At 31.5% G+C, this 26,983-nt stretch overlaps 2 protein-coding genes across 14 annotated transcripts in view; one reads left to right on the top strand and one right to left on the bottom strand.

Annotated features, from left to right (window-relative positions):
• Positions 1-143: 143 nt before the first annotated feature.
• On the top strand, positions 144-19,076 carry LOC148627858 (uncharacterized). 3 transcript variants are annotated; one of them, XM_088580630.1, is made up of 6 exons: positions 144-257; positions 2,506-2,591; positions 3,744-4,000; positions 5,302-5,443; positions 6,348-6,617; positions 7,502-19,076. In XM_088580630.1, exons 1-6 carry the CDS (start codon positions 250-252, stop codon positions 7,708-7,710), a joined length of 972 nt encoding a protein of 323 aa, XP_088436756.1. In that variant the 5' UTR covers positions 144-249; the 3' UTR covers positions 7,711-19,076. The 3 variants fall into 3 exon arrangements, with proteins under 3 accessions (XP_088436756.1, XP_088436763.1, XP_088436749.1); XM_088580637.1 differs by having other exon boundaries at positions 152-323; XM_088580623.1 differs by lacking the exon at positions 144-257 and adding an exon at positions 460-503.
• Positions 19,077-19,209: 133 nt separating this feature from the next.
• Positions 19,210-26,983, bottom strand: part of LOC148627857 (uncharacterized) — a 36,893-nt gene continuing 29,119 nt past the window's right edge. For all 11 annotated transcript variants that reach the window (XM_088580507.1, XM_088580533.1, XM_088580553.1 and 8 more), the window contains one exon: positions 19,210-25,852. In XM_088580507.1, coding sequence (XP_088436633.1) covers positions 22,503-25,745 — 3,243 coding nt within the window. In that variant the 5' untranslated portion in view covers positions 25,746-25,852 and the 3' untranslated portion in view covers positions 19,210-22,502. The remainder of the gene's footprint in view (positions 25,853-26,983) is intronic.

Raw genomic sequence — 26,983 nt, 5'->3', positions numbered from 1 at the left:
AACATAAATAACGAAGCATTTTATTTTTGTGTTAAGTAATCACTGATAATTTAAGTTTCTGCAAACAAAACAATGTCTTTTATGAAACGGATTATTTGAATTGCCGAAATATTTCGAAATTTATTGTACGTTACTAAAATATATCTGTTGTGCGTTTTGACAAAACGGAATCGTATTGTTGAAACTAAGCTTTCGTATCACTTAAGCTGTTTATTTTTTCTGAATTCGAGATATGTGAAATATGAAACAATGAAATTGTAAGACTTAATTCCATTCAATAAGGAAATGATATTGTGTTATTATAGGAAAGTATAAGATGTGATGTAAGGAAATTTTTTTATTCATCTTAGTTGCCACTGATGGACTACGATCATATAAATAATGAAGTTTGGGTCAAGGTTGATGAATTTCATTGTAAACAAGATTGTAAACATAATTTTTTATAATACATGGGTAGCATTCTGTAATTTATATATGATAAAAAGTATACTTAAATTTTGCATGTAAGGACATATTGGTATATCATGTTTTGGTCATTTATTTCCATCACAAGGCGTATCTTCAATTATGGGATAGGCTTACAGTGAGTTACACACTCAAAATGTAAATCTAACCCAGATATACATGTACATAACAGTAACATCTTTTGCCAGATACTTGTAATGGCTACAATCAATGTATTGATTATTCTGCCATGATTTTGTATGCATGCCTACTCACGCCATCCACGTTAATTATGTGAGGATTTAAGTGTGAGCTTAGCATGCTGTATTAGGTTCCCTTTTGAACAAAGTAGTCTTCATGTCATTCACCATTTCTGCCAAGTTTGATTAAGATATTTTGATCAGTTGATGCTGGTAAAAGACTTCAAATATTTAAAAAATTGTCTTAGGCAAACAGTTCTGTGTTAGCCATAGAATGTAGGCTTTTGTCATGATTTTTTCAACCTGAAGTAACTTTTTTGAAAATGTCCGGGTAGTTCTGATAAAATAACATAGACATCTTTGAAAGTTTTGTCTATGGCAATTTTTACTAAAGCTTTACTTGATTGTAAATGTCGCATGATGAAATTTTAGATGTACATGTACATGTATTTCTATACATTTAAAACTGAACTTTGATTGCTTACATTTTGTAATAAGCCATAGAGGCCTTAAATGCCTCAACTGATGGTGCTGACACCACACTTGAAGGAAGATTATTCCAGTCCCTGATATGAGTATTTCCTATAATCATTTGAAGCTGCAGGGATAAGGAAGCATTTGGGATGCATGTTTCATGTTACTTGTAAATTTTCACAGACATCACCTCTCAGATTTTACATTTGTCGCATTCTGTGACAGATGCGACAGCATTAATCACTATAGATTGATAACAGTCGAGGCTTGGTCATAAACTTGTTCCAACTGCAAAAAATTTGTGGTCATATACTGTTATGGTGCAGCTGTTGTTGTCTGTCTTTTTCGTTTCCATATGATTACTTTAGTTTTTGTTGACCATTTATTCTGAAATTCTGATTTAAATTTACTTACATTGAAAGAAGGTTCCTGTATAATTTAGACTATGAGGGCTCAGAGATCGTGAAAATTGCTGGTCCTGCCGATCCTGACAGGTAAAATTTGAGTAGAACCAGCATTTCAACCTATTGTGCAGATCCCATGACTGACAGCGGTTAAAAAGATTTTGTGAAGTCTGATTACTTGGGACCAGCAAATTTTCAGTGGGACCGACAAAACATTTGCCTTTGTCAGTCCTATGACCAACAGCAGAAAAAAAAGCTTTTGTGAACTCTGTATGACCACTACAATTTTAGAATAAGGAGTAAAAAATTGTGAAAATAGGTGTTAAATGAAAACCAATGTAGAATGTTTGTTACTTTTTAATATAAATTTTCAGTTTGTACAGTTATTGTGTTCCTTAAATAATTCTGGTAAACAAATGTATCAGCAGTTTTAATGTGTTTTGGACTGTTTCAAGTTACATGTATAGTGGGTCAGATTTCAGTTATCTCTTATGGTTTTCGAACTATAAGGGGTCAAAGGGGCCACACCCCAAATTATTGACTTTTATTTTTTTTTCAATTTCAAACTATTTTTACTGGTTTCCACATAAAAATTCCTGCCTGGGTTTTTCAATCAAATTTTTACTAAATTAGATGAGGTCAACTTTGTGTTCAAAAACAGTGTACCTTAATTACCTCTGTTTAGTATTACCTACATTGTGTGATAAACAATATAGAGCAAATGGGAAATCCTTTGACCTTTGAAAGTGAAAATTAGAGCAGGAAAAGTTTTACTTGAATTGCTTAAAGTTTGATGGATTTTTTGTTCATGCTAACATGCTTTCTCTAAAACCAATAACATTAATTTTAAATCTCAATTTAAAGTCTGAATTTTAATTGCTTTTTTGTTTGTACCGGTATATCAAAAAAATATTTCTTGTGAAATTATACATGTACCAGCTACTAAACCCCATTAATCTTTAACAAAACCTTGTCCTTTGCAGGTCGGATAATGTGAAATTCAGGTTTCAGGAATGGATGTTTATTTGGCTCATTTTACAGAGTGCATTATCACAAGGCGTTGAGAGAGGTATGTGCTTATGTGTAACATATGTTTTCAAAAGGAAGACATGGACTGGTATAGTGCATGTATACACAAACATTAACACATATTTTAGTAGTGGTGGAATGAGTGGAATCTGTGTCACCACACAGTACAGTCAACTACCTATATCAAAATACTATGAATAATTCATAAGGTACATGTACTACTTCTTGTACTATATTTCTTAGATGGACTATTTACCTCATATATTATTGCAGGATCTCATTGATGATCCTTGATTAGTTCAATCATTTATGTATGAAAAAGGAATATTTTGCATCCACAAGCAAACCCTCTCATTTTTTTGCTCAATAAGTTTGAATAGCTTGAGGCCCTAATTCAAATTATATTCTATCAAGTTAAATACGAAAAATGTAAATTTTCTGAAATTTGAAAAAAAATTGTCAGATTTAAAGTTTCAATTTGAAATGTATTATAAAACTTTTTTGGGGTCCTTTTTGATACATATTTAAATAAGATACATTTAAATGTAAACACTACATAATTTTTTATTCTTAATGTACTGTTAACATATAAATTAGTGCAAAAATTGTTGAAATTGACATTTTCTTCCCAATTTTCTCCCTTTGAAAGAGACCTTGTATATTCAATAGACAGGCTTCATGAAAATAAGCAACCACAAAAATTAAGTAGCACTCCAGCTAAGAATCATGAAAAATGTGATTCATGGGTAAAAAGTCTACATATTTTAGTATTTGATATTTTGTTTGAATTCCTATAATAAACAGAAATTAACATTCAGTTCTTCATATAACCCATGCTCTTAGGAGATAAGTGTTATGTAGAATGCACTGTAGATTTCAAAATTAAGGGAGATAACTTTGTAAATAACACTCAAATACAATAGAATCTATTACATTTTAAATGTTGATTATCTTCTAAGAGCAGACAGATTTGAATGAATAATTACACATTTCATAGTATAGACCTATAAAACAACTTAATTACAAAAAAAAATATGTAGCGTTTTTTTTTCGGGTGTATCACATTCTTCAGATTTTGCTTGATTCTTACAAAGATAGCTACTTAATATGCTTACAATAGAACTAAATTCTATCCTTCATGTACTTAATCTCCATTAACTAATCTTTACTCATGCATTTCATTTTTTTTTAGCATGGATGGATGATGAATATACATGCAGTCAAAGAACAACTCTCTTTGTCCATGATGGGAAGTCTTTAATGGTCCAAGCTAAAGGCACACTGGAGGACAGGACACCAAATATTAGAAAATGTGAAATAGTTGTTGGTCCCTTTGATGAAAATAGATCTCTTATTGTACAATTTGACACTTTTTATATAAAAACATGTGCTGTTAGGGTTAAAATTACAGAGGGTAGATCTTCAACTATGATGGATGAAAAGCCTTTAGTAAGTATACTAAAATGGCAGGCAAATACACATAAATTGGTTAAGATACACATACAAAGTACTTACAATTATGATATTTTCAAAGTTGAATATCGTAGGTTGTCTTTTTTTGGCCAATTAAGTTTCTTAATATCAATGTTTTTTCTGAACTGTATGAAAACCACTTGACTGAGTTACACCTGAGTTGGAAGAAATGATGTCCGGAAGAATTGTTACAATTAATTCACTTGATGAAACAAGATAAAAGATAACCTGGAAACCCAGGTTATATATTCGTTTCCTTCAAATATAACCATAGTTTGCCAGTGACATTTCTGTTTTTTGATTGGCTTAGGTAATATGACGTTATTTTATTTACTTTTATATGTTTTAATATTCAAATTGAAAAAAAGAAACATACCAATTTTCGTTGATTAGGGAAGAAACACAACTTCGTGGATTCTTGAATTTGTGATTTATTTTCATTTATCCCTAAGGCAGACTTTACCTTGTCTTTCATACATTTTTCCCCAACTTTTGAGCCTTGCACCATGTTTTTATTGTGGAAATCTCCTTTTCGTTGTGAACCAAATTTCATGGTTTGGCCTACCTACAAAAATCGTGGATATTGGTACCCACAAACAATAGTACTTTCACAGTACTTTTTTGTGTGGCTTAAATTACTAGTACTTAGTGGGTGACTGGACCCTCAAATTTGCCATTAAATCTTTATTGGCAAACACATTTTGGCATGTATGTTGGCTAATACTTAACCAAGGTTTAACAAACTTGTCATGAATAATGTAAGGAGTCTTAAAAAATGATTGACTTCTTGTTCAGCCATTATAGTTCATCAAAAACCAACATTCAACTTTTAAAAAAGATGCACTCGTGATATGAAATGAATAAAAATTTTGTGAAAAAAAATTATCCTGTGCCATCCACTGCCTGTTTTTTTTTTTTTTTAATGGAAACTCTCTTAAATGCCATGTCTATGATAGCATCATTTGTATTATAAACACAACATTGACCATCTTCACATGATTGGTTTATCAAGCTTGCCTTATAGGCTCAATCAAGAAAATCAATCCCATAAAGAGTAACAATAATAAACAACTATGTACAGTGAACCTGTCTAAACTGATCCTCTGTAGAATTTGTTTGGTTTAGACAGGTACTCAATTTAAACAGGTTTCAAATGATATGTATGGACTTCAAATAGTGTTGGTGAAGAAAGGTTCGGTTTATTCAGGGTTTGATTAAGGCAGGTTTTACTGTTATATCTTATTTCATGTATATACATTTAAGGTTATTATTTTTAGAAAACCCTTGACTGTAATACTGCAGGGAAGGCAAAGGATCAGTCATTTATGTTGCAAGACAAAAACATGTATATGAGACTGATATTAATGACTGAAAACCCTGGTGATAGTAGATATAACTTCAGACTTAATATCACAACTGGTATGTTGTTTAAATATGTATGGTACTAATACAAAAACGCAGTTATTGGTAAATTGAATTGGCCATTGGCACATTGACTCTGAAAATGACCCTCAGAAGTTATGCTGTATTATAGAGTTCAAATTATGGTGTTTCAAACTAGGCCATAATAATAAAATAATTGCTTAAATGGTTAATTTTGAAAGAATGCTTTTGTAGAGGTATAGAAATGTTCATTAGACAATGACAAATCTCAGATATTATACAAGAAAACACCAACTATCACACAACCTAGAAAAGTGGGCTAATTATTTGCACTAGTTGGTAAGCTTAAATAGAACCCAGTGAAATGTGGTAGTTTATCATAATTGTACCAAACTATGAGTTACTTGGCAATAAAATAATACCGGTAAACAAAACACAAATGAATACTAGTTAGAGGAGAAGATAATCATTAGATACATGTAAGTTCTGAACAAAGGGCATGTGTTTTGAAATTCACATTACTGCAACAGTTCTTTTTCAGCAGTCAGATTTGCATGTACTGTATAATTACAAGTGCTACAGATGTACATTATCACAGACTGTATATGACTTTATATTGTAATGTCGCAATGATTTACATTAATCAAAAGTTGATGGGGTTTTCCACATCTATTATGCATTTTCTGCCTTAAATTCAACTATGAATTTGACTCTTTCTTTACAAACTACTTGGCTTAGCCTTGCCTCTGTAAAAAAATGAATTAGCGTGGCTAACTTCCATTTAATAATTACAGTTGTCTAATAATACCATAGCAGTAACTTTTTTTTACCTGTAGATTTAGATAAATCTCTAAGTTAGCTGCTTTAAATCCTTCCTAAAACTACTATAAATTATAAACTGTGTATCTAATTTACTGTAACATGTATATGACTATTGCAGTACCATACAAGGGAAAAAAGTCAGAGAGTGGTGGATTATCAATAGGTGTCAAGATAGGAATAGCTGTAATAAGTGTGGTGGCTTTCATGTTGATCATGTACTTAATCATTAAGACTATCCGATTACGGATGTCGTTAAAGGAAGATTTAGAGACTTCCGAATCAGGAACAAATCTTGAAAACTTACAGGGTAGCCACCTTTCTCATTCTAATGCATATGTTCCCTTGCCTGCAAAAGAACCAAATAGACACATTGGAGTAAGACAACCAGGTATGTTTTTTTATCCATCTGACTTTCATTTGTTTTTTTTATTGAAAACATGATTAAATTCTGAATATACAGTTTATAATTCTTTATTAAATTCACTCACATAACCAATAAAGCACATGCGACTTCAATGTAACAAAAGAAATGAAGACAATATCATAGGATCTGCCTGATTTGTGCATGAACTGTCTCTTAAAGTCAAATTTAAAGAAAAATAAAACCAAAGAATTAGAGGATAATTAATTAGAAAGAGTGAATAACCAAAATATAATCATTAGTGCTGAAGAATGCCTTGATTTCATGAGTGTGTGGAACTTGTTTCACTCTCAAGTTAAATCATAAGGCGTCCTTGGCACGAGTTATCATATTTTGGTTATTCACAATAACCAATTTATTATCCTATTTATTATATAGATTTCCTCAATTATTCATTGCTATTTTAAACCTAAATTTTAAACTTTAAATTTAAAATTTTAAAGGCAGATTGGTATTCATGTTGTGACGTTTTGGCAGGAGAAAGTGTGAGAGTGAAATTAACGATTTTATTTCACAGTGTGAATTAATATCAATTTTTTTTTGGATTGAGAACATTTTGGTAAATCACAGCTTTCTATACAATAAAACTTTTTAACAACCACCTTCGTTTATATAAGATTATAACAGACATGATTTTCTTCCTTTTCTGATTTACCGTTCTATTTTTTAACTGTATGTTTACTTAACTGTATGTTTACTTTCAATTTCACCAATTTCCACTTTTTTGTTGGTTTGTAAAATCATGCCTGTTATAATCACACACTACCAATTTATAAATTCTTTTTATTTATGTTGATATCTAGTTGTGTCAGTGACATGTATTGAAACACTTCTTATTTTTGATTTTTCAGATCCAGAAATATATTTTGAGTACAATCCATCAGCTATTCAATCTCATATTATAGACACATCAGATTCACACATTGCTGAGAATGGTTCTGTCAATCCCAAACCATTACCTCCATCTCCACCACCTTATGAAGAAGCCCTAGAGATGGAGCTAGTTGATAGTGATCATCAAATCACAGAATATGCAAATATTAATGCTGTGAATACATAGTGATAGTTTACAGGAAGGAGCGTTTGGATGCATAATGTTTTCATGTACTTTTGTCAATCTGAAGTATTAATATACCGGTTGAGATATTAGTGTTCATGATTTGGACATTTTATTATACCCCCACAAACAATGTTAGGGGGTATATAGGAATCACCCCATCTTTTTGTCCATTGGTCTATCCATATTCCTTGTAAACACAACTCCTCCTAAACAGCACAAGAGATTTGATGAAATTTTGTAGGATGTTTGGGTATGCAGGGGTTGAAAATTCCTAAAGCCCAACACCCGGGACTAAAAAATTGCACCTCGGACTTGCCGTTTTTTCAATGAAATAAGTCCGACGGGCATGGCAAATCTAAAAAAAATAAACACTATTTTTTGAAAGATTTTGTTGTCATTATTTGGACCATGTTTCTCGATCTATTCCCTGATCTATAAATAGTTATAACTTTATTTTTAGAATGGGTATTCACTAGATCGATCTATTGATTAGTCATTCTCAAGTCTGAATCACACTTGCGCTTGATCAGACACATTTTTTGACATACTACAAATTTATTAATCAAGCGCTGGAATAATAAATATCAAATTTCGTTGATAAACTTTTGAGGAAAATATCGTTGCTCAATTACAATTTCGTGGTTAAAAAAATGCAGAAACAGAAAGCTGATGACAAGGCATCACACCTGTAGATGGAATCAATTGACACCGTGTCTTCTTATACATAAGAATATCAGATAACAAAATTGCATTTATATCGATTGGGACTTGACACAACATTGTTCAGGCTTAGTGTACAAAAGATGAAAAAGTCCAGGGCTCTGGTCTTCCCAAAAAAATTTTCAACCCCTGGTATGATATGTAGACGTGCCTGAAAGAATATAATATAAATGGGAGATAAATCCAAATTGAAAATTTTACATTAGAGTCCATTTGAAGCAGGGGTATTCTATTTGTGAGCTATTTCTAGTTTGTTAAAAAGACAAGTTAATTTTATATCTTTATAATATTATATCTTGTTCATTTTCAAAGAATCATTAGTTTTTAAACTTTTGTCAGTAACTGCGTAAAATTAGGGGTTCAAATTAGCACTGGTCCAAGGTTCAGGACCATCAAAATTTTATTAACCTACCAGTAGTTCCTAGACCAACCATGTTTTACATTTACTCGTATTGAGAACTCTTCAAATTCTTATAGAGGACTTGTCATTAAGGATGCAAAAAAAAAAAAAAAAAAATCCAGGACCTTTCATTCTTGAAAGTAAATTTGAATCCTATTCCTACAACTTAATTGGTTAAAATTCCATTCCTCCATACTGTCAGGAAATGTCATTACTCGAATATTCTGAACCCCTGAAAATATTTCTTTTTTGAAACTCAGAGTACATCTGTGTAAGATAACATTGAATAAAATATTTGTGGTAGTTTCACCAAAAGATCTAATATTTTGAGTTTTTTTGATTGATATTAAGATATTATAATATTTTTCATTTCACTTTACTTTATTTTTTTGATATATGTTATTAGTTGTGTATGGAGTGACATTACCATGTTTTTTTTTTCTAAATGCATTTTCATTTATTCGTTTGGTTGTGTCTATCAGTCAGTCCTCATCCATCAAACTATTACAAAATATATGATGCTCTGTTCTGTGAAACCTTTGACAATTTATTATTATATTATTGCATACAATGGTTGTAATAGATGTTGTTTGTCGTTCCTGCTTTAGGCTTGTTCTGTACTAGATTTCAGCTTCAAGCATTTGCCTATTTTTCTCAATCACTGATTGCTATATATACATTTACATATCAGTATATCTATAAATTTAGGAAACACCTGTGACTTTTTCATTGTACAGTTAAGGAGGTAGTCCTAGGGTAAGGGAAACAACTCTTACAAATAATTGGAAGTTTGGAACATTTGTATTCAGCATTTGACATCAATCTCATGTAAGCAACAAAGTAACTTAGTTGATTTCATTTTGTTTCAAAAGAAAACTTGATAGGTTTTGGTGAAATTGAATATGATACAAACATATCACTGTTTTCAAGAGTTATGTCCCTTACCCTAGGTCTACCTCCTTAAACCTGTCTCAACTGAACCTTGAATAATCTGATATCCTCACTGTTTTCAAGAGATGTCCCTTACCCTAGGTCTACCTCCTTAAATCTGTCTAAATCGAACCTTGAATAATCTGATGTCCTGTGTACACCAGACACTTTTTAAAGTCCCCATCAATTTAAATGTATTATGAACCTAGTTAACCAAACACCAGTCTAAACTGAACCAATTGTAATTCCGAAAAGGTTTTACTGGACTTTCTTCGTGTAAGTTTTTCACAGATTTCTCATTTGATTCTAAGTAAAGTATAAATATTTATTGTTTTGAGATGTACTTTTTGTCAGAATTGATATCTGATTTCTGCTTGATGTCTTTTTCATTTTTCTGTTATAACAGTGAAACACATCTAAACCAGACAGTTTTTACAAGTTTTTTTTCATATCCATTTAAATTTATTTTAAAACTTAGTAAACTGAACACCTGTCTAAATTGATCCAATATTCAAGTCCAGTAGGGTTTGGTTTAGTTAGGTTTTACTGTAGAAAGAACAGTGCTAGTTTTGAATATCTTGAATTATGTCCATGTCATACTTTATGCAAAACTTCTGTTTCAGTCTTCAAAACTGATGTTTTTTTTCAATATATTTTGTTATGTTCTACAAAAACATTTTATATTTCTAATGTGACATGTTTTACTAATACTAGTTTTCTTTTCTAATTTACATCCTGTTTAATTTACTTGCTCTCTTGTTGAACACAGAGCAGAAATATCTTCAGTGAGTAGAAGCATACAGTTACATGAGTTATGTACTTTGTAACAAATATCTAAAGTGGGTAGAAGCATACAGTTACCTGAGTTCTGTACTTTTGTAACAAGAAACTTCAGTGAGTAGAAGCATACAGTTACCTGATTTCTGTACTTTTGTAACAAATATCTTTAATGAGTAGAAGCATACAGTTACCCGAGTTCTGTACTTTTGTAACAAATATCTTCAGTGAGTAGAAGCATACAGTTACCTGAGTTATGTTTGAACACTGATTCTCTTGATTGCCCTCCAGTTTTTGTGCTGACCCTAAATGTTTTATGACCATTATGGCACAAGCACGGTTCAAGTTTAGATGGTTTCCCCTCTACTTCAATGTAATTTTTTTTTAAAGAAATACAATAGTTTCCCTATCTACCTAGTACCTACCCTATTTTTTCTTGTTTGTAGCAGGAAATAAAACTACATATTTGTGGGCCTTACCATGTAAACCACCTTATATTTTCTTGAAGCAAAGGTAAATTCCTATTTAAGCATGTGTTACCAAGACTGCATTTTACTGCTTTTTTGACTTATATAAATTAATTGAAACCATTTATTAAACCTATAAATGTGCCTTTAGTAATTATAATAAGGTTGTTTACTTTCAGAAAAATGTGGGGGTTTTTTTTGTGCAAATTTTTTGTTATTATTTGCTAGTTTAAAATATATATAATGCGCAATGAATTAAGGTTCACATTTCAAATTATTTACTACATTTACAAGAATTAGTTACATTGTATTGAAAATAAATACATATACAGTATGAAATAGCCTTTTACAGCAAATAAAGTGGTAAACTTCAGGGAATAGAGGTAGCCATCCCTTGATTGAATGATCATTACCTGATGATGTTTCTTAGATAATTAACTGGACAATCAACAAGATGATATTAACTTTCTTTTATTCCATAGATAATTTAGTCTTTGTCTGAATGAAAGTTTAATTTTCCTTCTCAATTGTCCTGTTAACTGCAATAGGCAGTTCATTAGGTAATAATTGTTCAATAAAGGGAAAACTACTCTATCCCTATTTTTCATGCTGCAATAGTTTAATTTCAGAAGTAATAGGCTTTTTGATTGGATAAAAATATTGTCCATCATACTCATAGAATTTTGATACTATTTTAAAAATTGAATTATAAGGAATGACCCTTATATTTTTCGGTCTATTTGAAATAATGTTAATGCCCATTTTGCACACTTTAAAATAAGCTGCTATTAGCTGGTTATTTAGTGCACCACGTGATTGAAGTTATTTCTTCAAAGACCGAAAAAATATAACAGTCGTTTCTTAAACAATATTTTTTATATGTTATGGATAAATTAGAGTTTTTGAAAATGTAATGATATTTCTGTTTTTCTACTCTTTATTCCAATGTGACATTGCATAAACAATTTACTTAAATAACCTGGTGCTGACTTTGAAATTTCTTAATTGTACATAGAATTATTTCACAGTAGATGTTAGTCATTTGTAATTTATACTTTGTCAAAGATTGTTTTGTAATGAATATATAAAGAGGTAGACCTACCCTAGGTTAAGGGGCATAACTCTGACAAATCATTGGTACATTTGTGTAAACATTTCCTATTTTATAGATAGGAGACCAACTTTCCTCCCCAAACACCATTGTTATATGCACTGTAAAACTGATGTAAAGGGACTTATGGAGGTAGACCTAGAATAAGGGACACAACTCTTACAAAGCAGTGGAATGTTTGCATTCAGCATTGGACATCAGTCTTGTGTAAGCATCAAAGTAAGTTGGATTGATATCATTCTGCTTCAAATGACAGCTTAATAGGTTTTGGCAAAATTGAATATGATTAAAAAAATAGCACTGATTTCAAGAGTTATGCCCCTTACCCTAGGTCTACCTCCTTAAGACAGGTTAACTGTTTATGCAGAATATGGTTAGGACTGGTTTCAGTGTATATGGTGTAAATTTAAACTGTTTTGATAATTTGTCCACTTTAAAACAAAATATGGAAAACTGTGTCAAGAGCTGTCCTTCATTTTGTAATATTACTGATTGAAGCCAAATCTAGTCTTCATTTTTATGGATCTCATGAGTGGTTACCTTTAAGTTTTATTTGCACACTTTTCTGAAGACAATTTCCTTGGCAGACGAACAAAATTCCACGAGTTGTGTGAATAATTGCTAAGTATACAATAATTGCTTATATAGAGGGCATCATCGTAATAAATTGACTGCCTGTGGGACTGTGATATTAATTTAAAGGTTGATAAAGTCTCAAGTGATAGGCAAGGGCATAATCAATGTTAAAGGCATTACATCAAACCAAGGGCAGACCATATGATAATGCCCTTTAAATTTTAATGCACGTCAAGGAATACCACATGACCTTGTTTTATAACCAATAAGAGAAGCTCTTTCTGATATGTTGTATCCATTGTTGATATTAGATAAAACTGGATTAATTAGTTTGTTGTTACACAATAAGATCATCTGTTCACCCACGTAAGTGTCAATGTTCTTACAAACAAGCAGATTAACATATCCTATTTCCTATTTACATACTGGTATGAAAAACTAATCGTGACTTTAGAATGACCTAATATGTGACATTGCTGTCCTGATTTCATTTCCAAAAATAAGTGTTTAAATTTATAAATCCTTTTGGTGTATAGTAAAGAATGATTATGATGGAATAGTTTTTTCAACACATGTTTTGGTCGATATATTTCTTAAATTAATGATTGATTTGTCTAAACAAATTTTTTTTTATGACAGAACATGTTTTTAAACATAAATATGAAATAGTTACGCATGTATTAAAAGAGGGAATTTTTTTTTTTCTTTTGCAATTTTTAAAATTAAATCTGTAGTTATTCTCTCTAAGTAAACTCACTTTCAAGCTATACACCACTTAAATCCTTGGTACATGTATCTGTTTAAAGAATACCAGATAACACATTTTGACATGAAGCAGAAGTTCATTTTTAATCTTGATTCTTTTCCTAGTTAGTAGTCAAATCAAAGTGATGGCCTGAATATTTATATTACCATATAATGCTGATATATTTGACTACAATCTTGTCCTCAATGCTCTTTAAACTTTGTCTTAATGTATGAAAAAAGGAAAAATAGTTGTGGTTACTTTAGTATGTACTTAAATATTGCTTATAAAACTACTGCCTGTACTTAAATCAGTAAGAGTGCACTTAATGTGTCTGTCTATTTATATTGAACCAGTTAAAATTCTTAACCTTGAGGATAAGGCATTAAATATAAAAAAACTTCACATGTGAAATAAATTCTGTAATTTCACTCTTGAACATTCTTCCACCAAAACTTCACAATCAATCCACCTATTACTAAACTTAGTTATAAATTATGGAAAAAAATCTGTATAACATATAGGCTGGCTAGTGTAAAAAACCAAAGTATAATTACTTGTGCCAAGAACGCTTGAAGATTTAAGTAGCACTCCACATGAGAATCATTTTTTTTATTTTTGATATTTTGTGTAAATTGTCATAGTAAACAGAAAGTAATATGTGGTTTTTCTTATAACCCTTGTTCTTAGAAGATAAAATATTTATAGAATGTACTGTAAAATTCAAAATTCTGTAAATGACACAAAAACAATAGTAACTATTGGATTTTCCACGTGGATTATCTCCTATGAGCAGACTGGTTGGAATAAATAATTATATATTTCATCATATAGACCTATAAAGCAACTTAATAACAAAATTAAATTATGTAGCCTTTTTTTTAGGTGTATTACATTTTTAGCTCACCTGGCCGAAGGTGAAGCTTATGCCATCACTTGGCGTCCGTCGTCGTTGTCGACAAATGTTAAAAAATCTTCTCCTCTGAAACTACTGGACTGACAGGTTTTAAACTTGACATGATTGTCCCTTAGGGTGTTCTGCACAAAATGATTGTTGGGATTTTTGATCCATGATAAAACATGGCCGCTGTTACAAAAAATAGAACATAAGGGTCAGATTGCAGTTTTTTGCAAATAATTCAAAAACCATTGCCTTTAGGAAATTTCTGTCTGGGTAATATTGTTCAGCATCATGAGATGGACCTATGCCGAAATTTTCATAACGATTGGTCAACTGATGTAGGAGTTACGGCCCCTGATTCAGTTTTTTTTTTGCATTTTTTGCATGTGCAACTTTGAAAATCTTCTCAAAATCCATTGCACAGAAGTCAATGAAAGTTGACATATATTTTCCTTAGGGTATCCCACACAAATTGACAGATGAGATTGTTGATTTATGAAAAAACATGGCACCCATTACTAAAAATATAACAGCGGTCAGATGGCAGTTTTTTGCAAATTACTCAATAACCGTTGCCTTTAGCAAATTTCTGGCAGGGTAAAATTGTTAAGCATCATGAGAAGGACCTATGCCGATATTTTCAAAACCATTCATAGACTAATGTAGGAGTTACAACCCTTGAAACCGTTTGTTTGTTGTTTTTTTTTTTCACATGTACAACTTTGAAAATCGTCTTCTCTAAAACCATTTAAGATCATTGAATGAAAATAAGCATAATAGTTCTTTAGTGTATTGTGCTCAAAATGACTGTTGTGATTTTTAATCCGTGAATAGATATGGCAGCCTATACTAAAATTGGAACTTAGGGGTCATAAGACAGGTTTTTGAAAAAAATTCAAAAATTGTTGCCTTTAGCAAAATTTTGGTTTAGGTCATGAAAATGCTATGAATAATTTTAGTTGATTTTAACTTAGCCTGTCTCATTCCTCAAGTTTTTCAAATGAGCAAGTGGTTAACCAGGTGAGCGATTCAGGCTTTCTTGAGCCTCTAGTTACAGAATTTGCATGATTCTTAAAAATATTGCTACTTAAATTGTGCACTGAACAAATTCTGTGCAATTGTTAAATTTAGATGTTCTTCAGCGCTGGTGATCGTATTTTGATTATCCTCTTAGTGTTTTATTAATAAGGAATCATGGGATAGAAATGATAAGCTTAATTTATTCATTTTTCTTTATATGCTTTTGACTTTTAGATAAGTTTTTTATCATACAATGATAACCACAGAAAAGTCATTTAGTCATTTTTTGTCAAATTTACAGTTATGGTACATGTTTACCTAAAAATTAAACTACAAGTACATGTAGCATATTTTGTGTATGACATATGTAAGTTTATCACTGAAAGGCATCAGCAAAATTCGGAGGTTATGATTTCTGCTTAAGACTATTTCTGGTTGTGTTTAGTAAACATATTTGTATGTGTATTATATGTATTTTATAATGTCAAATTTGGAAATATTATACATGTACCTGGTACATGTTTTATCTTTATGCTTACATTTGAAAATTGTGTTGTCATGTTCTTCATTCTTTTGAAACAAATTTTTCGCAAGCTAGACTGGAATTTTATCAGTTATTGACTGTTGATAAACGGGTTACTTGTAATTAAATTTACATCACCCATTATAAATCTATTGTTTACATACATTTTCAGTAATTGAAGTTTTTTCTTGAAAGTCAGTTTTTAAGAAAGCTTAGAGTGGTTTTAAAATACTTATTTTTTGATAACATGTTCTATCTTGATAGAAAGTGACTTCCTGCCATTTTTCCCATGTTTAATTTCTCATGATAGAATTATCATCTTACATAACATTTGTTTTTAGCTCACCTGGCCGAAGGCCAAGTGAGCTTATGCCATCACTTGGCGTCTGTTGCCATAGTCGTCGTGGACGCTGTCATTGTGGACAACTTTAAAAAAATCTTCTCCTCTGAAACAACTGGACTGACAGGTGTAAACTTGGCATGATTGTTCATTAGAGTATTCTGCACAAAATGACCATTGGGATTTTTGATCCATGAAAAAACATGGCTGCTGTTACTAAAAATAGAACATAAGGGTCAGATTGCAGTTTTTTGCAAAAAATTCAAAAACCGTTGCCTGTAGCAAATTTCTATCCAGGTAATATTGTTCAGCATCATGAGATGGAGGATGTAGGAGTTAGGTTCCTGAAAGTTTTGTTGTTGTTTTTTTTCCTCAAGTTTTTCAAATTAGCAAATGGTTAACCAGGTGAGCAATTCAGGCTCTCTTGAGCCTCTAGTTATGTTATTTATATGTATATGTGCAATACCTGTCAGTAGTTCTATAGAAAATCTAGAACAGGTAAAACCAGTTGCTGGTTCAAAGTTCAAACATAGTAAATGTATATTATTTTTTACTGATCTATCATTTTCTATATTCATTTTTATATATTAGATTTTGTAGAGGAACTGTAGTCACCCTGTTCATTATAACCCCTCACATGTTATTAAGACTTCAAGAGTTTGTTCTTGTTCAGTCTAATTTTAATCAGACCAATCAATAATTCCATTCACTCCATTCTACTTTCTGTTCTGATGACCTTTTCAGAAACCTCGAAATAATGCTTTGAATAATGCTTTCAAAATCACAAAAGATGAAATTTGATTGGTCATCAGAACAGAAAGTAGAATGTAGTGTTGTTAAATCCTACATGCAGTGACTGAATGGAACAATTGATGAGTCGGATTTTAATTAGATTAGCTCTGACTTCATGTACTGTTTAAAAATCACTGTGCTTATGATTTTTTTTAATGTCATAAATATGTCTTCATTATAATTCTTTCAGAATTTAAGTTTCGTGTAAATAAGCTATTTTGCTTATATATATTTGCAATGGTTATCACTATGATTTCTTGTAATTTTATTACTTAAAACTACTTGCCATAGTTAAACATCATTTTCTTTATCGTGAATTATGGGTAGGACCATTCAGTTGTAATAAGGGAACAACCATTTGATTTGAGATGGGATGGGGCTTGGTAGAATTTTGATGTTGAAGATATGAGAAAAAAATATTTCATTTCTTTCAAATCTCTGATCTATCATAAAGCTTTTTTTTAATGTAAATAAATAACTTTATTCATTGTATGTGAAAAATAAATATTTTTACTGTTAACATGGTGAAAAGTTATTTTAATCTGAAGAAATTTTCCAAGCCCCTCCCACTCATAACAAATCGTCATTTCTTAAGGCGTTGCAATATTTGTTATGTGCTTAACTAAGCTAAATATTTGTAGTAGCATTTTGAGTTTCTTTACTGAAACTAAGGCTTCATGTAGTATGTTTGATTTTGTTCATTAGCAGCTATTGGTATTTTTGTCTTTAACATCGTTTCTTAGCCCAGATTTGTCTGTTTTGTGTTTTTGTGCAGCAAAGACTTCAAATTGTGAGTCAGGTGACTGCATGTACTTTTTTTCAACCAAATTTGCATTAAAAACCAGTGTATTTAAACCATTTCCATAATCCTATGCAAATAAATGATGTAACTTCTTCTTGCCAGATAATTTAAATTACCGGTATGTTGGTACCAGTGTTTTTTCTATGATTATTGTACTTCATTGTAAGCTGATTGTTGTTTTTGTTATATCATTTTATATCAACCATGATTTTTATGTACATTTGTAGTATACTACATGTTGTAAAAATTAATAGTTCCTTCGTTAATTTTGGTTGCTTTTAATCTTGAGTTCATGCACTTAAAAATATTATTCTATTTAAAAATCATGCAGAGATTGGTTGATGACATAATTGATTTGCAAATTTTAAATAGCTTTTGAATTCAATATGCATTGAGTGAAACAAAGATTGTTTCTACGTCCAAATTATATACTCTGAAAGTACTTAAATTTGTGGATACGAATTTTCGTGGATAAGGGAAGATACACAAATTTGTGGAATTTTGAATTCATGGTTTTAAGGTTATCTGTTAACACATCAATGGGAATTTCCTTTTCATTGGGAACCAAATTTCGTAGTCTGGATCACCCATAAAAACTGGTTTACCATGCACAAAATAGTACTTTTACAGTAAGAAGAAAATATTAATTTAAAACAAATCAATAATAAATATTCCTGATAATCATTCATTGTTATAAATTAAGGAGATAGACCTCTGGTAAGGGACATAACTCTTGAAATCAGTTATATGTTTGTATCATATTCAATTTCACCAAAGCCTTTCAAGCTTACCTTTGCAACAGAATAAAATCAGTCCAAGTTACTTTGATGCTTACATGAGATTGATGTAAAACGGTGAAAACAAACATTCCAATTAATTGTAAGTGTTGTGTCCCTTACCCTAGGTCTACCTCTTTAAGTGAACTATTTCTTTTTTTCTTTATACTTCACCCACAACTCCTTAAGTACTAAAAGAAAAGTGTGAAAAAGCTAGATGATTTCTGAAGTGAAAAGGTTTTGGAGATGACAATTTTTTTAGTTATGGCTAAATGCAAATTTTTAAATGGTTTCTATTAGAACGATAGTAAATACTGATTTTACTGTAGTTTCTCTGTATTTTTCATCATTATATACTGTCTATTTATAGCAGAAAGCTGTAGTTATTTAGATCTCTACTAATCCTAAGAAAGTCATGTACCATTAACATCGCTTTGAAGTTTATTTTTATTGTATTGTTAATAATAAAGATTTTGTTTTGTAAAATTCTTATTTTCATGCCTCTGCCTTTAGGCATTGTGTGCTTTTTATTTTACTGTTGTCCATACACTTATGAAATATTGTGTTTTTCCAAAATATTTATTCAACTGTTTTATTACAGACTGGTGTATCAAAAGTCTACCACTTTTATATGCTTTATTTTCATTTTTTATATAAACAATAAAAATTCAAACATGAAACTAAAATTTCAGCACCAAAATAAATTAACATAAGGCAATAAGCTGCCTTGTATCGAAATTGCAAAATTACAAATACGCCAATGCATACAATATATAATGAAGTTTGATTTAGGTGTCAGTTTAACTACAGGAATGAAACATAAAAACTTTCACCTGCGTCAATTAGTAACTGCAAGTAGAGTTTCAATTTAGGTTTCCCTACAACCCCAAAAAGCACAAAATTTTAATAACTTGTAAATACTCAATTCTTATTGCAGTTTTTATTCAAGGTGATAATAAAGGCAGCAAGATACTTGCAAGCATTTGAAGGACATAAGAGAAGGAGGTATATGAACATTTGAGCTAATTCTGAAACAAAGGCATTTTCAATTACTTATTTCAAATAGACTTTAAGAATAAGTTACTGTTTGCCAACAGGCGCTTGTGGTGAGAGATAACTGGAAGATCACTGCATGGGCAATGGTAAACCCACTAGAAAAATCACTGGTTGGATTGCTGTTGCCCATCATTCTTCCAATCACCTCTCCACACACAGACCTAAGATTTGCCACAGGTTGGTGACAATAGAAATAAAAGCAAGTAAAAAATTAAGCTTTGTTGAAACATCAACTAAATGTACACGGATAAGGATACGTTTTGATTATACTTCCATACAAAGGTTTACTATATTTTTATAAAGCACTGTACAGTTTTCAAGTCATCAATATCCTAATCTCGGAAGTAGTTTACTTGTCTAAAATAATTAAGTAAAATATGTGGACTTCTTTTCTATTCCCAATATGCAGTATACAGGATTCATCTAATATTAGCAGAGAGACAATTTCAATATAAACCACCACTCTATAGGGTGATAACACAAGTTTTGGAAAGTAACAGTATACAGGAGTGTTCAGGGTGATATATTTTTTAAAGAAGAAAATATTCAAGTACTTTTGCCATATTCTAGAACTAAAGAAAGATAACTCCTGCAAATAGGAGATAACTGTATTTTTCAAATAAGAAATACTTTTCATGTTTATTATTATATCTTCTAAAATTAAAAACAGACTTTTTCTGCCTTAACAATTACCGGTACAAACAATTTGCTTACCATTTTGCAAATTTTTTTTCAATATTAGAACTTGTGATATTTCAGCAATTATCAGCAAGTATATTTTTCTCTAAAATGTCCATTACAATTAAAAAAATTTCCTCCTATCCCTCAAATGCTCTTTAAATTTACAATTTTCCCCAGATTTCCCCAGCATTGATCTTCCAGTCTGGTGAAAGTCTTTTTTTTTTCAATTCAATGACGGGAATACTTAGCTAATTCAATTTTTCTTAAAGGCATCCACAGGTGAAAAAAAAGATGCTTTAAATACTACCAGAACTACAGATTGAGACCTTCAAAGTACCACCAGTTACAAATGTTGAGGTACATTTTGGGGTTAAACTAACTTATAATATTTTATATTTAAGGTCAATCAAACTTTTAATTGTTAAGTCAAAGTATAATACCTTAAGTTGAATTTCAAATAAATGAAATTTGGTTCTATTCAAATGGGTCATAACAGCAGATTTTCTAAAAGTTTTAAAAAATGCAGATAGGTATCATTCTTTTACCATGTTTTAAAACACAGATTTTTTGGAGTCAAAAACACTCCTACGCGGACTTTATCACTTGGCTGGTGAGGTACTTTGAGAGAGCAGTATAATCATGGGGTACCAGCTTTCATGGTATTCACGGTTCAGTCAAACCATTAAAACATATTTTCAACAAAATGTACACTCTCGATTGAATATAATTTCCAAAAATTTGAAGAAAAAAATGAAAAACAAGTTAAATTTTGACAAACCATAAAAACTGCTCTGCATGAACAAAAGTATCATGATAGTTATTACAAAATAAGTCTCTTATTCAATGCATTAATTTGATACATTAATCAAAAGTTATATGGGTACTTTAAATTTAAAAACTATTGCAATGTTTTTTTATTGCATAACGTGTGGATTAATTAAAATCTCAATCAGTAAAACTTATTATTAAATTTTCTACATTACTTAGATATGATATTTCTCAAAATCAGACAAAATCTAAACATTTTAAGCTAAAATGACAAATTGCAGTATGTGATGCATGCAAAAATTTCTTAATCTAAAGTATATGTCTTCACATACATCAAAAGTTCCTTCAAATGATTATTTTGGTTTGACATTCAAGTCAAAATATACTAATCCATACATGTTTTGTCTAGTAACAAATAAAACATGAGTATTTTCATAAATAAATTCAGCAGTTCAGCATCAGTGTCCCAATCCTTTAGAAATTCTTTAAAAATTCTATACTTCTATAATTTTATGATAGCCCCTACTGAAACTTTGGAAATGATGATTCAACAATTAGAATAATCTCAGACTCAAATCACCCAAGTTTTAGAACACTGAGGCCAAACCCAAATTAACCTGAGTATTTTAAAGAAATGCATAAAATAAAAATTATACATGAACCAAAAATATAAAATGACTCATTACAAGTACAGCAACATAAATATACGGCCTCCTTGAATACATTGCAAATTGACAGTAAAAACAAAACATTTAGATCCAGGAAAATTGATTTTAAACTATATCGTAAGACTTGGTATTTGCAGGTCTTTATTTCATTTGTATTTAGATGTCTACACTACAGTAAATAAAATTAAGTCTCATGTAAAAGGATTACCTTAATAAATAGGAGTCATATAAAGCAACTACTTTCAAAAATAAAAACAGTCATGGCATTTATATCTAATATAAATTATACTTGAAAACTTTCTTCTCTGAGGACTTTAAGGTGATCAATAATGTTGTTCTTTAAATAGTACCAAAAAATAAACAGAAAAGAAGGATATCATTTAAAACAAAAAATTCAGAGGAAAAAGTTCCTAGGAAATTTCTTATTTTAATAATGGGGCTTCCCTGAAATTTTCATATACTAGAGACTTATTCCTATCAAATATAAATACCAGTACTGTAAACTTTTCAATTTTCCTGGTTACAAATTTTTGCAAATTCTGAAACATATTCATGATTTCAAAAAATGTTAAGAGTTTGTATAGTGTTAAAAAAATCAACTTTGCAGGTACTATTTTTCAAGCTTATTCTGTCCACTGTGAAAATTAGTACACGCGTGAACAATTATACGTTTACATTATTTTGACAGTCAACACACAATAATAGTAACAAATCAACTTAAATAATACAATACTATCTATCATAATTTTGTTACATCATCATCTATGTTTATTCTCTCAGAATTATCACCAGATTTTTTTATCAAAGGTTTCAATGCAGGAGCCTCACTGTAGGCCCCTGTGTCAGAATCATCCGAAAGCACCGAAGAACCATTCCTGTGCTGATTTGGAGATTCTTCACTCAAAAGTTGATTATTGCAATTCCCATTACTACATACCGAAAGATCACTTGGCAAGCTTTTGGTTGATCCGTTAGGATAAGAAAAACTTCTTTCATATGCTTGTTCAAATTCCCATTCTAGACTATTTGCTAAATTAATGGATGATAGTGGTCTAGCCAAGTCAGTACCAAATGTACCAATGCTCATTTTTTCAAAGTCCATGCTGCGTTTTAAGTTATCTGATGGTTCAGTATCAGAACGTTGCAATTTTCTAGAATTAAACTGACTAGGTTCATTCTCTTTGTAGCCATGATTATATACACCTGTATCACTAGAAACTGAGCTACAATCCACATTATCATATCTAATAGCACCATGAACAAGGTCTGGTAAACTGGTTCCTGCTCCAGTATCAGAACCAGTCACACTATCCTCCTCAGCCTTAAAACGAACAAGACCATCTTTGATTACTAAATGAGATTGTTCCTTTTTACATCTTTGATGGTTCACTTCATCTTTAATATCAAAATTGACAATTGTCACTTTCTTGTCGAAGTCATCACTTGCATTTAAGAGCACTAAAGCATTAGAATTAACCACTGAAGAACTAGGCTCTGTGTCAAGTATAGGTTCATCATGAGGAACACAGCATAATTGTGTAACTGCTTTACATATTTTAGAAAAAATTCCACTGGAATTCTTCCTGCGTATCATGATTGGCTGTGATGAAACATAAACCATAAGACAACACATTAAAAACTCAACAAATCGTAATGTAAATTGGTATGTAAAATAAGGCCATGGTTGAGGAATGTGACCAATGACATATAACCTATAAACTCCAAATATTCCATATACCTCTAACATTACACATAGTAATCCAAAAATAGCTGCTGCGAATGTTATTTTCACAGAAGTACTCAATGTATACTGATTTCTGCTTTTTTTGACAGATCTAGACCTGCCATCTTTTGACATAGTTCCAGCTCTAAATGAATAATTTTTAGACCTGGATAAAGCTGCCGTCCTTAGTTTATTAAAGATATAAAAATATCCAACAAATAGCACTGTTCCCCAAACAACATAGAAAAACTGACACACAAGCATCATGACCCGAGCATCAAAGAAAAGTCCTACGATGATATCGGTCGCTATGGACAATGTAAAATGAAATGATATGATTCCTATTAACAGTGGAAGCTTTTGTATCCTAGTAGAAAGAACTTTTACCCTTGTTGCCAGTAACAGGGCATAGAATAGGATACTGAATGCTGAAGTCAAGCAAGGGAATGCAGTGCTGTACAAGAAGTAGTTTAGAATGACATGAAATGTTTGTTTACGGTTATGAGCATCTATAACTAGGTATAATCCTCGCATGAAACACATTATGGAAACTAATACAGTCAATGTCACAAAATAGTTTCTGCTTATCAAATGTTCAATTCGCCATAATCGGTAAATGTTGAAAATACTGTAGAATCCGAGCAGTAAAAATAGAATTCCAAAAATATAAACCAATAAATCCCATCCCTCTTTATATTGTGTCATCGCAATACTCCAATTTGGAACTGGTTCTGGGAAACTTTGTCCAAATTCTGGTTCACCATTTGGCTCAGATTCAGGCTCAGATGTAGACTCTGGTTCAGATGTACTTTCAGGTTCAGACTCAGGCTCAACTGTTGTTTCTGGTTCAGACTCTGGTTCAACAGTTGTTTCAGGTTCAGAAGTAGTCTCAGGCTCTGGACCAGGTTCTGAAGTAGTCTCAGGTTCTGGTCTAGGTTCAGAAGAAGTCTCTGGCTCTGACCTTGGTTCTGAAGTCATCTCAGGCTCTGACCTTGGTTCTGATGTGGTCTCAGGCTCTGATCTTGGTTCTGATGTGGTCTCTGGCTCTGACCTTGGTTCTGAAGTAGTCTCAGGCTCTGGACCTGGTTCTGAAGTGGTCTCAGGTTCTGATTTTGGTTCTGATGAGGTCTCAGGCTCCGTTCTTGGTTCTGAAGTGGTCATAGGCTCTGATCTTGGTTCAGAAGTGGTCTCAGGTTCTGATCTGGGCTCAGAAGAAGTTTCAGGCTCTGACCTTGGTTCTGAAGTGGTCATAGGGTCTGATCTTGGTTCAGAAGTGGTCTCAGGTTCTGATCTTGGTTCTGAAGTGGTATTGGGCTCTGGTCTAGGCTCAGAAGAAGTCTCAGGCTCTGACCTTGGTATTGAAGTTGTCTCAGGCTCTGGACCTGGTTCCGAAGTAGTCTCAGGTTCTGATTTAGGTTCTGATGTGGTCTCTGGGTCTGACCTTGGTTCTGAAGAAGTCTCAGGCTCTGGACCTGGTTCTGAAGTGGTCTCAGGTTCTGATTTTGGTTCTGATGAGGTCTCAGGCTCCGATCTTGGTTCTGAAGTGGTCATAGGCTCTGATCTTGGTTCAGAAGTGGTCTCAGGTTCTGATCTGGGCTCAGAAGAAGTTTCAGGCTCTGACCTTGGTTCTGAAGTGGTCATAGGCTCTGACCTTGGTTCTGATGTGGTCTCAGGTTGTGACCGTGGTTCTGATGTGGTCTCAGGTTGTGACCTTGGTTCAGAAGTAGTTTCAGGCTCTGACTTCGGTTCTGAAGTGGTTTCATGCTCTGAACTAGGCTCAGAAGATGTCTCAGGTTCTGATCTTGGTTCTGATATTGGTTCAGAAGTTGAAACTGGCCATGATTTTGGTTCTGTACTGGTTTCGTTGTTAGGTAATGGCTCTGAGGTTGTCTGATTTTCATTTATTTCTAACAGCAAATCATTTGCTTTGATGTGTTCTGAAAAAGTTTCTGTGCTAGAATTGTTTACACTTTCCGATGGGGCAGGTGATGCTGTGTTTTGAAAGATTTGAGCAGAAGTATTTGTTTGTGTATTAACAGTCTCAGCATTAACAGTAAAACTTCCTTTACTTGTTTCTACCATCTTCCCACCAGCCATATTTCTACTGGTTCCTAATGATGCAGCTCTTTTAAACCTTACATGTTTGTGTATCATATTTTTCACATCTGAAGTCTGAATGTTCAGCACTACACCGCAAACTAGTAGCAATAATCCTAATATCCCAATACATGTATTCACAGTATTATTCCTATCACCCATTTTGATTTTTTAAAGAGCACTACAAAATCATCTTCATCTAACTATATCACAGTGTTGTTCATTGCTTTCTTTTATCATAATGAGTCATAATTTGTCCATCTTTTAACCTGAAAGAAAAGAAATAAATCAGTTATAGAGGAATTCATTTACACATAAAAAATGCAGATCAAGCCAAAAAAGTGTTCATTGTAAATTGAAAAATGTAGTATTTAGCTGTTTTCTGTCATTTTGTCAAGTTTTCTGTCCTCGGTGAACAATTCAGTCATTTAACATACATGTTCAATATTAACAACAACAACAAATAAAACAGGTCCATGCAAAGGTCATCAAGTGGTAATGTTTAAATTATTTTATTGTCTAATATTATACAGACCTACTCATGTTACTAAAATATTTCTTTTCAGATCATAGTAAAATAATTGCCAAAAATGCAGAAAATATCTATACACAATTACATTCCAAATTAGTCCACTTCTTTGAGGCACATATTGTATCATTCAATATGTTTCAATTATTGGTATACACGTACTAGTATTAAAATCCTAATTAGAACCAATGAAAATAGAAGCTTAAAATATTAATCAATTTCATTGTTTCAATATTATTTACAATCTGTTGTTATTTCATTGTATAAAAAAAGTTCATGTATGGAGTGAAATTTAAGGCTGTAACTTCATCTTTATTGAAAAATGGCAGAAATTCTTGGTAACATATTGCATGATGAGAACCAAATAAAGGGAAGGTAATCCAGCAATGAAGTCAATTTATGTTGCTATTGCATTTTCAACCATTTGGAGAAAACCTTGTTTCATTAAAGCGTAAACATTTTGTTTTTTAAATACTAATAATTTAAAACTTTTAATAAGCCAACATCATCTTTGGGAATTGGATTTTTTTTAAGTATTTAAGAATTAGAGAAAAAAAAATGTTTCATTGCAAGCAGTAATTTCTCATATTTCTTCAATCTTATTATTTAAAATTTAAAACCTCTTGCCAAAGGCTCAATTTTTTTTTAGATTTAAAATTCTAACTTATGGAAATACAATAATCAAGAGTTGAATTGTGTGAACAGAGGTCTATATGTATCAAGTTGTATACAAATCCTGATGAAGGGGAGATAACTCAAAAGAGAATAATTTGTTTTTCAAAAATATCTACAATGAATCACAAGCAAAGAAAACTAATAAGTGTGTTGAACAATCAGACTGCACTAGAAATGCAGAATTAGTAGATTATGC

This window comes from Perna viridis, chromosome 1 (assembly GCF_037379345.1).
Source record: "Perna viridis isolate PV_CMFRI_1.1 ecotype Kerala chromosome 1, ASM3737934v1, whole genome shotgun sequence".
NCBI lineage: Eukaryota > Metazoa > Mollusca > Bivalvia > Mytilida > Mytilidae > Perna > Perna viridis.
Note: the sequence above shows the minus strand (reverse complement) of the source record. Positions and strands in the feature narration are given on the sequence as shown.

Coding starts and splice junctions, on each gene's coding strand:
- LOC148627858 (XM_088580623.1), top strand. CDS start 475: ATGATAAAAAGTATACTTAAATTTTGCAT. Junction 504..2,505: donor AGTATACTTAAATTTTGCAT/GTAAGGACATAT, acceptor TGTCCTTTGCAG/GTCGGATAATGTGAAATTCA. Junction 2,592..3,743: donor ATCACAAGGCGTTGAGAGAG/GTATGTGCTTAT, acceptor ATTTTTTTTTAG/CATGGATGGATGATGAATAT.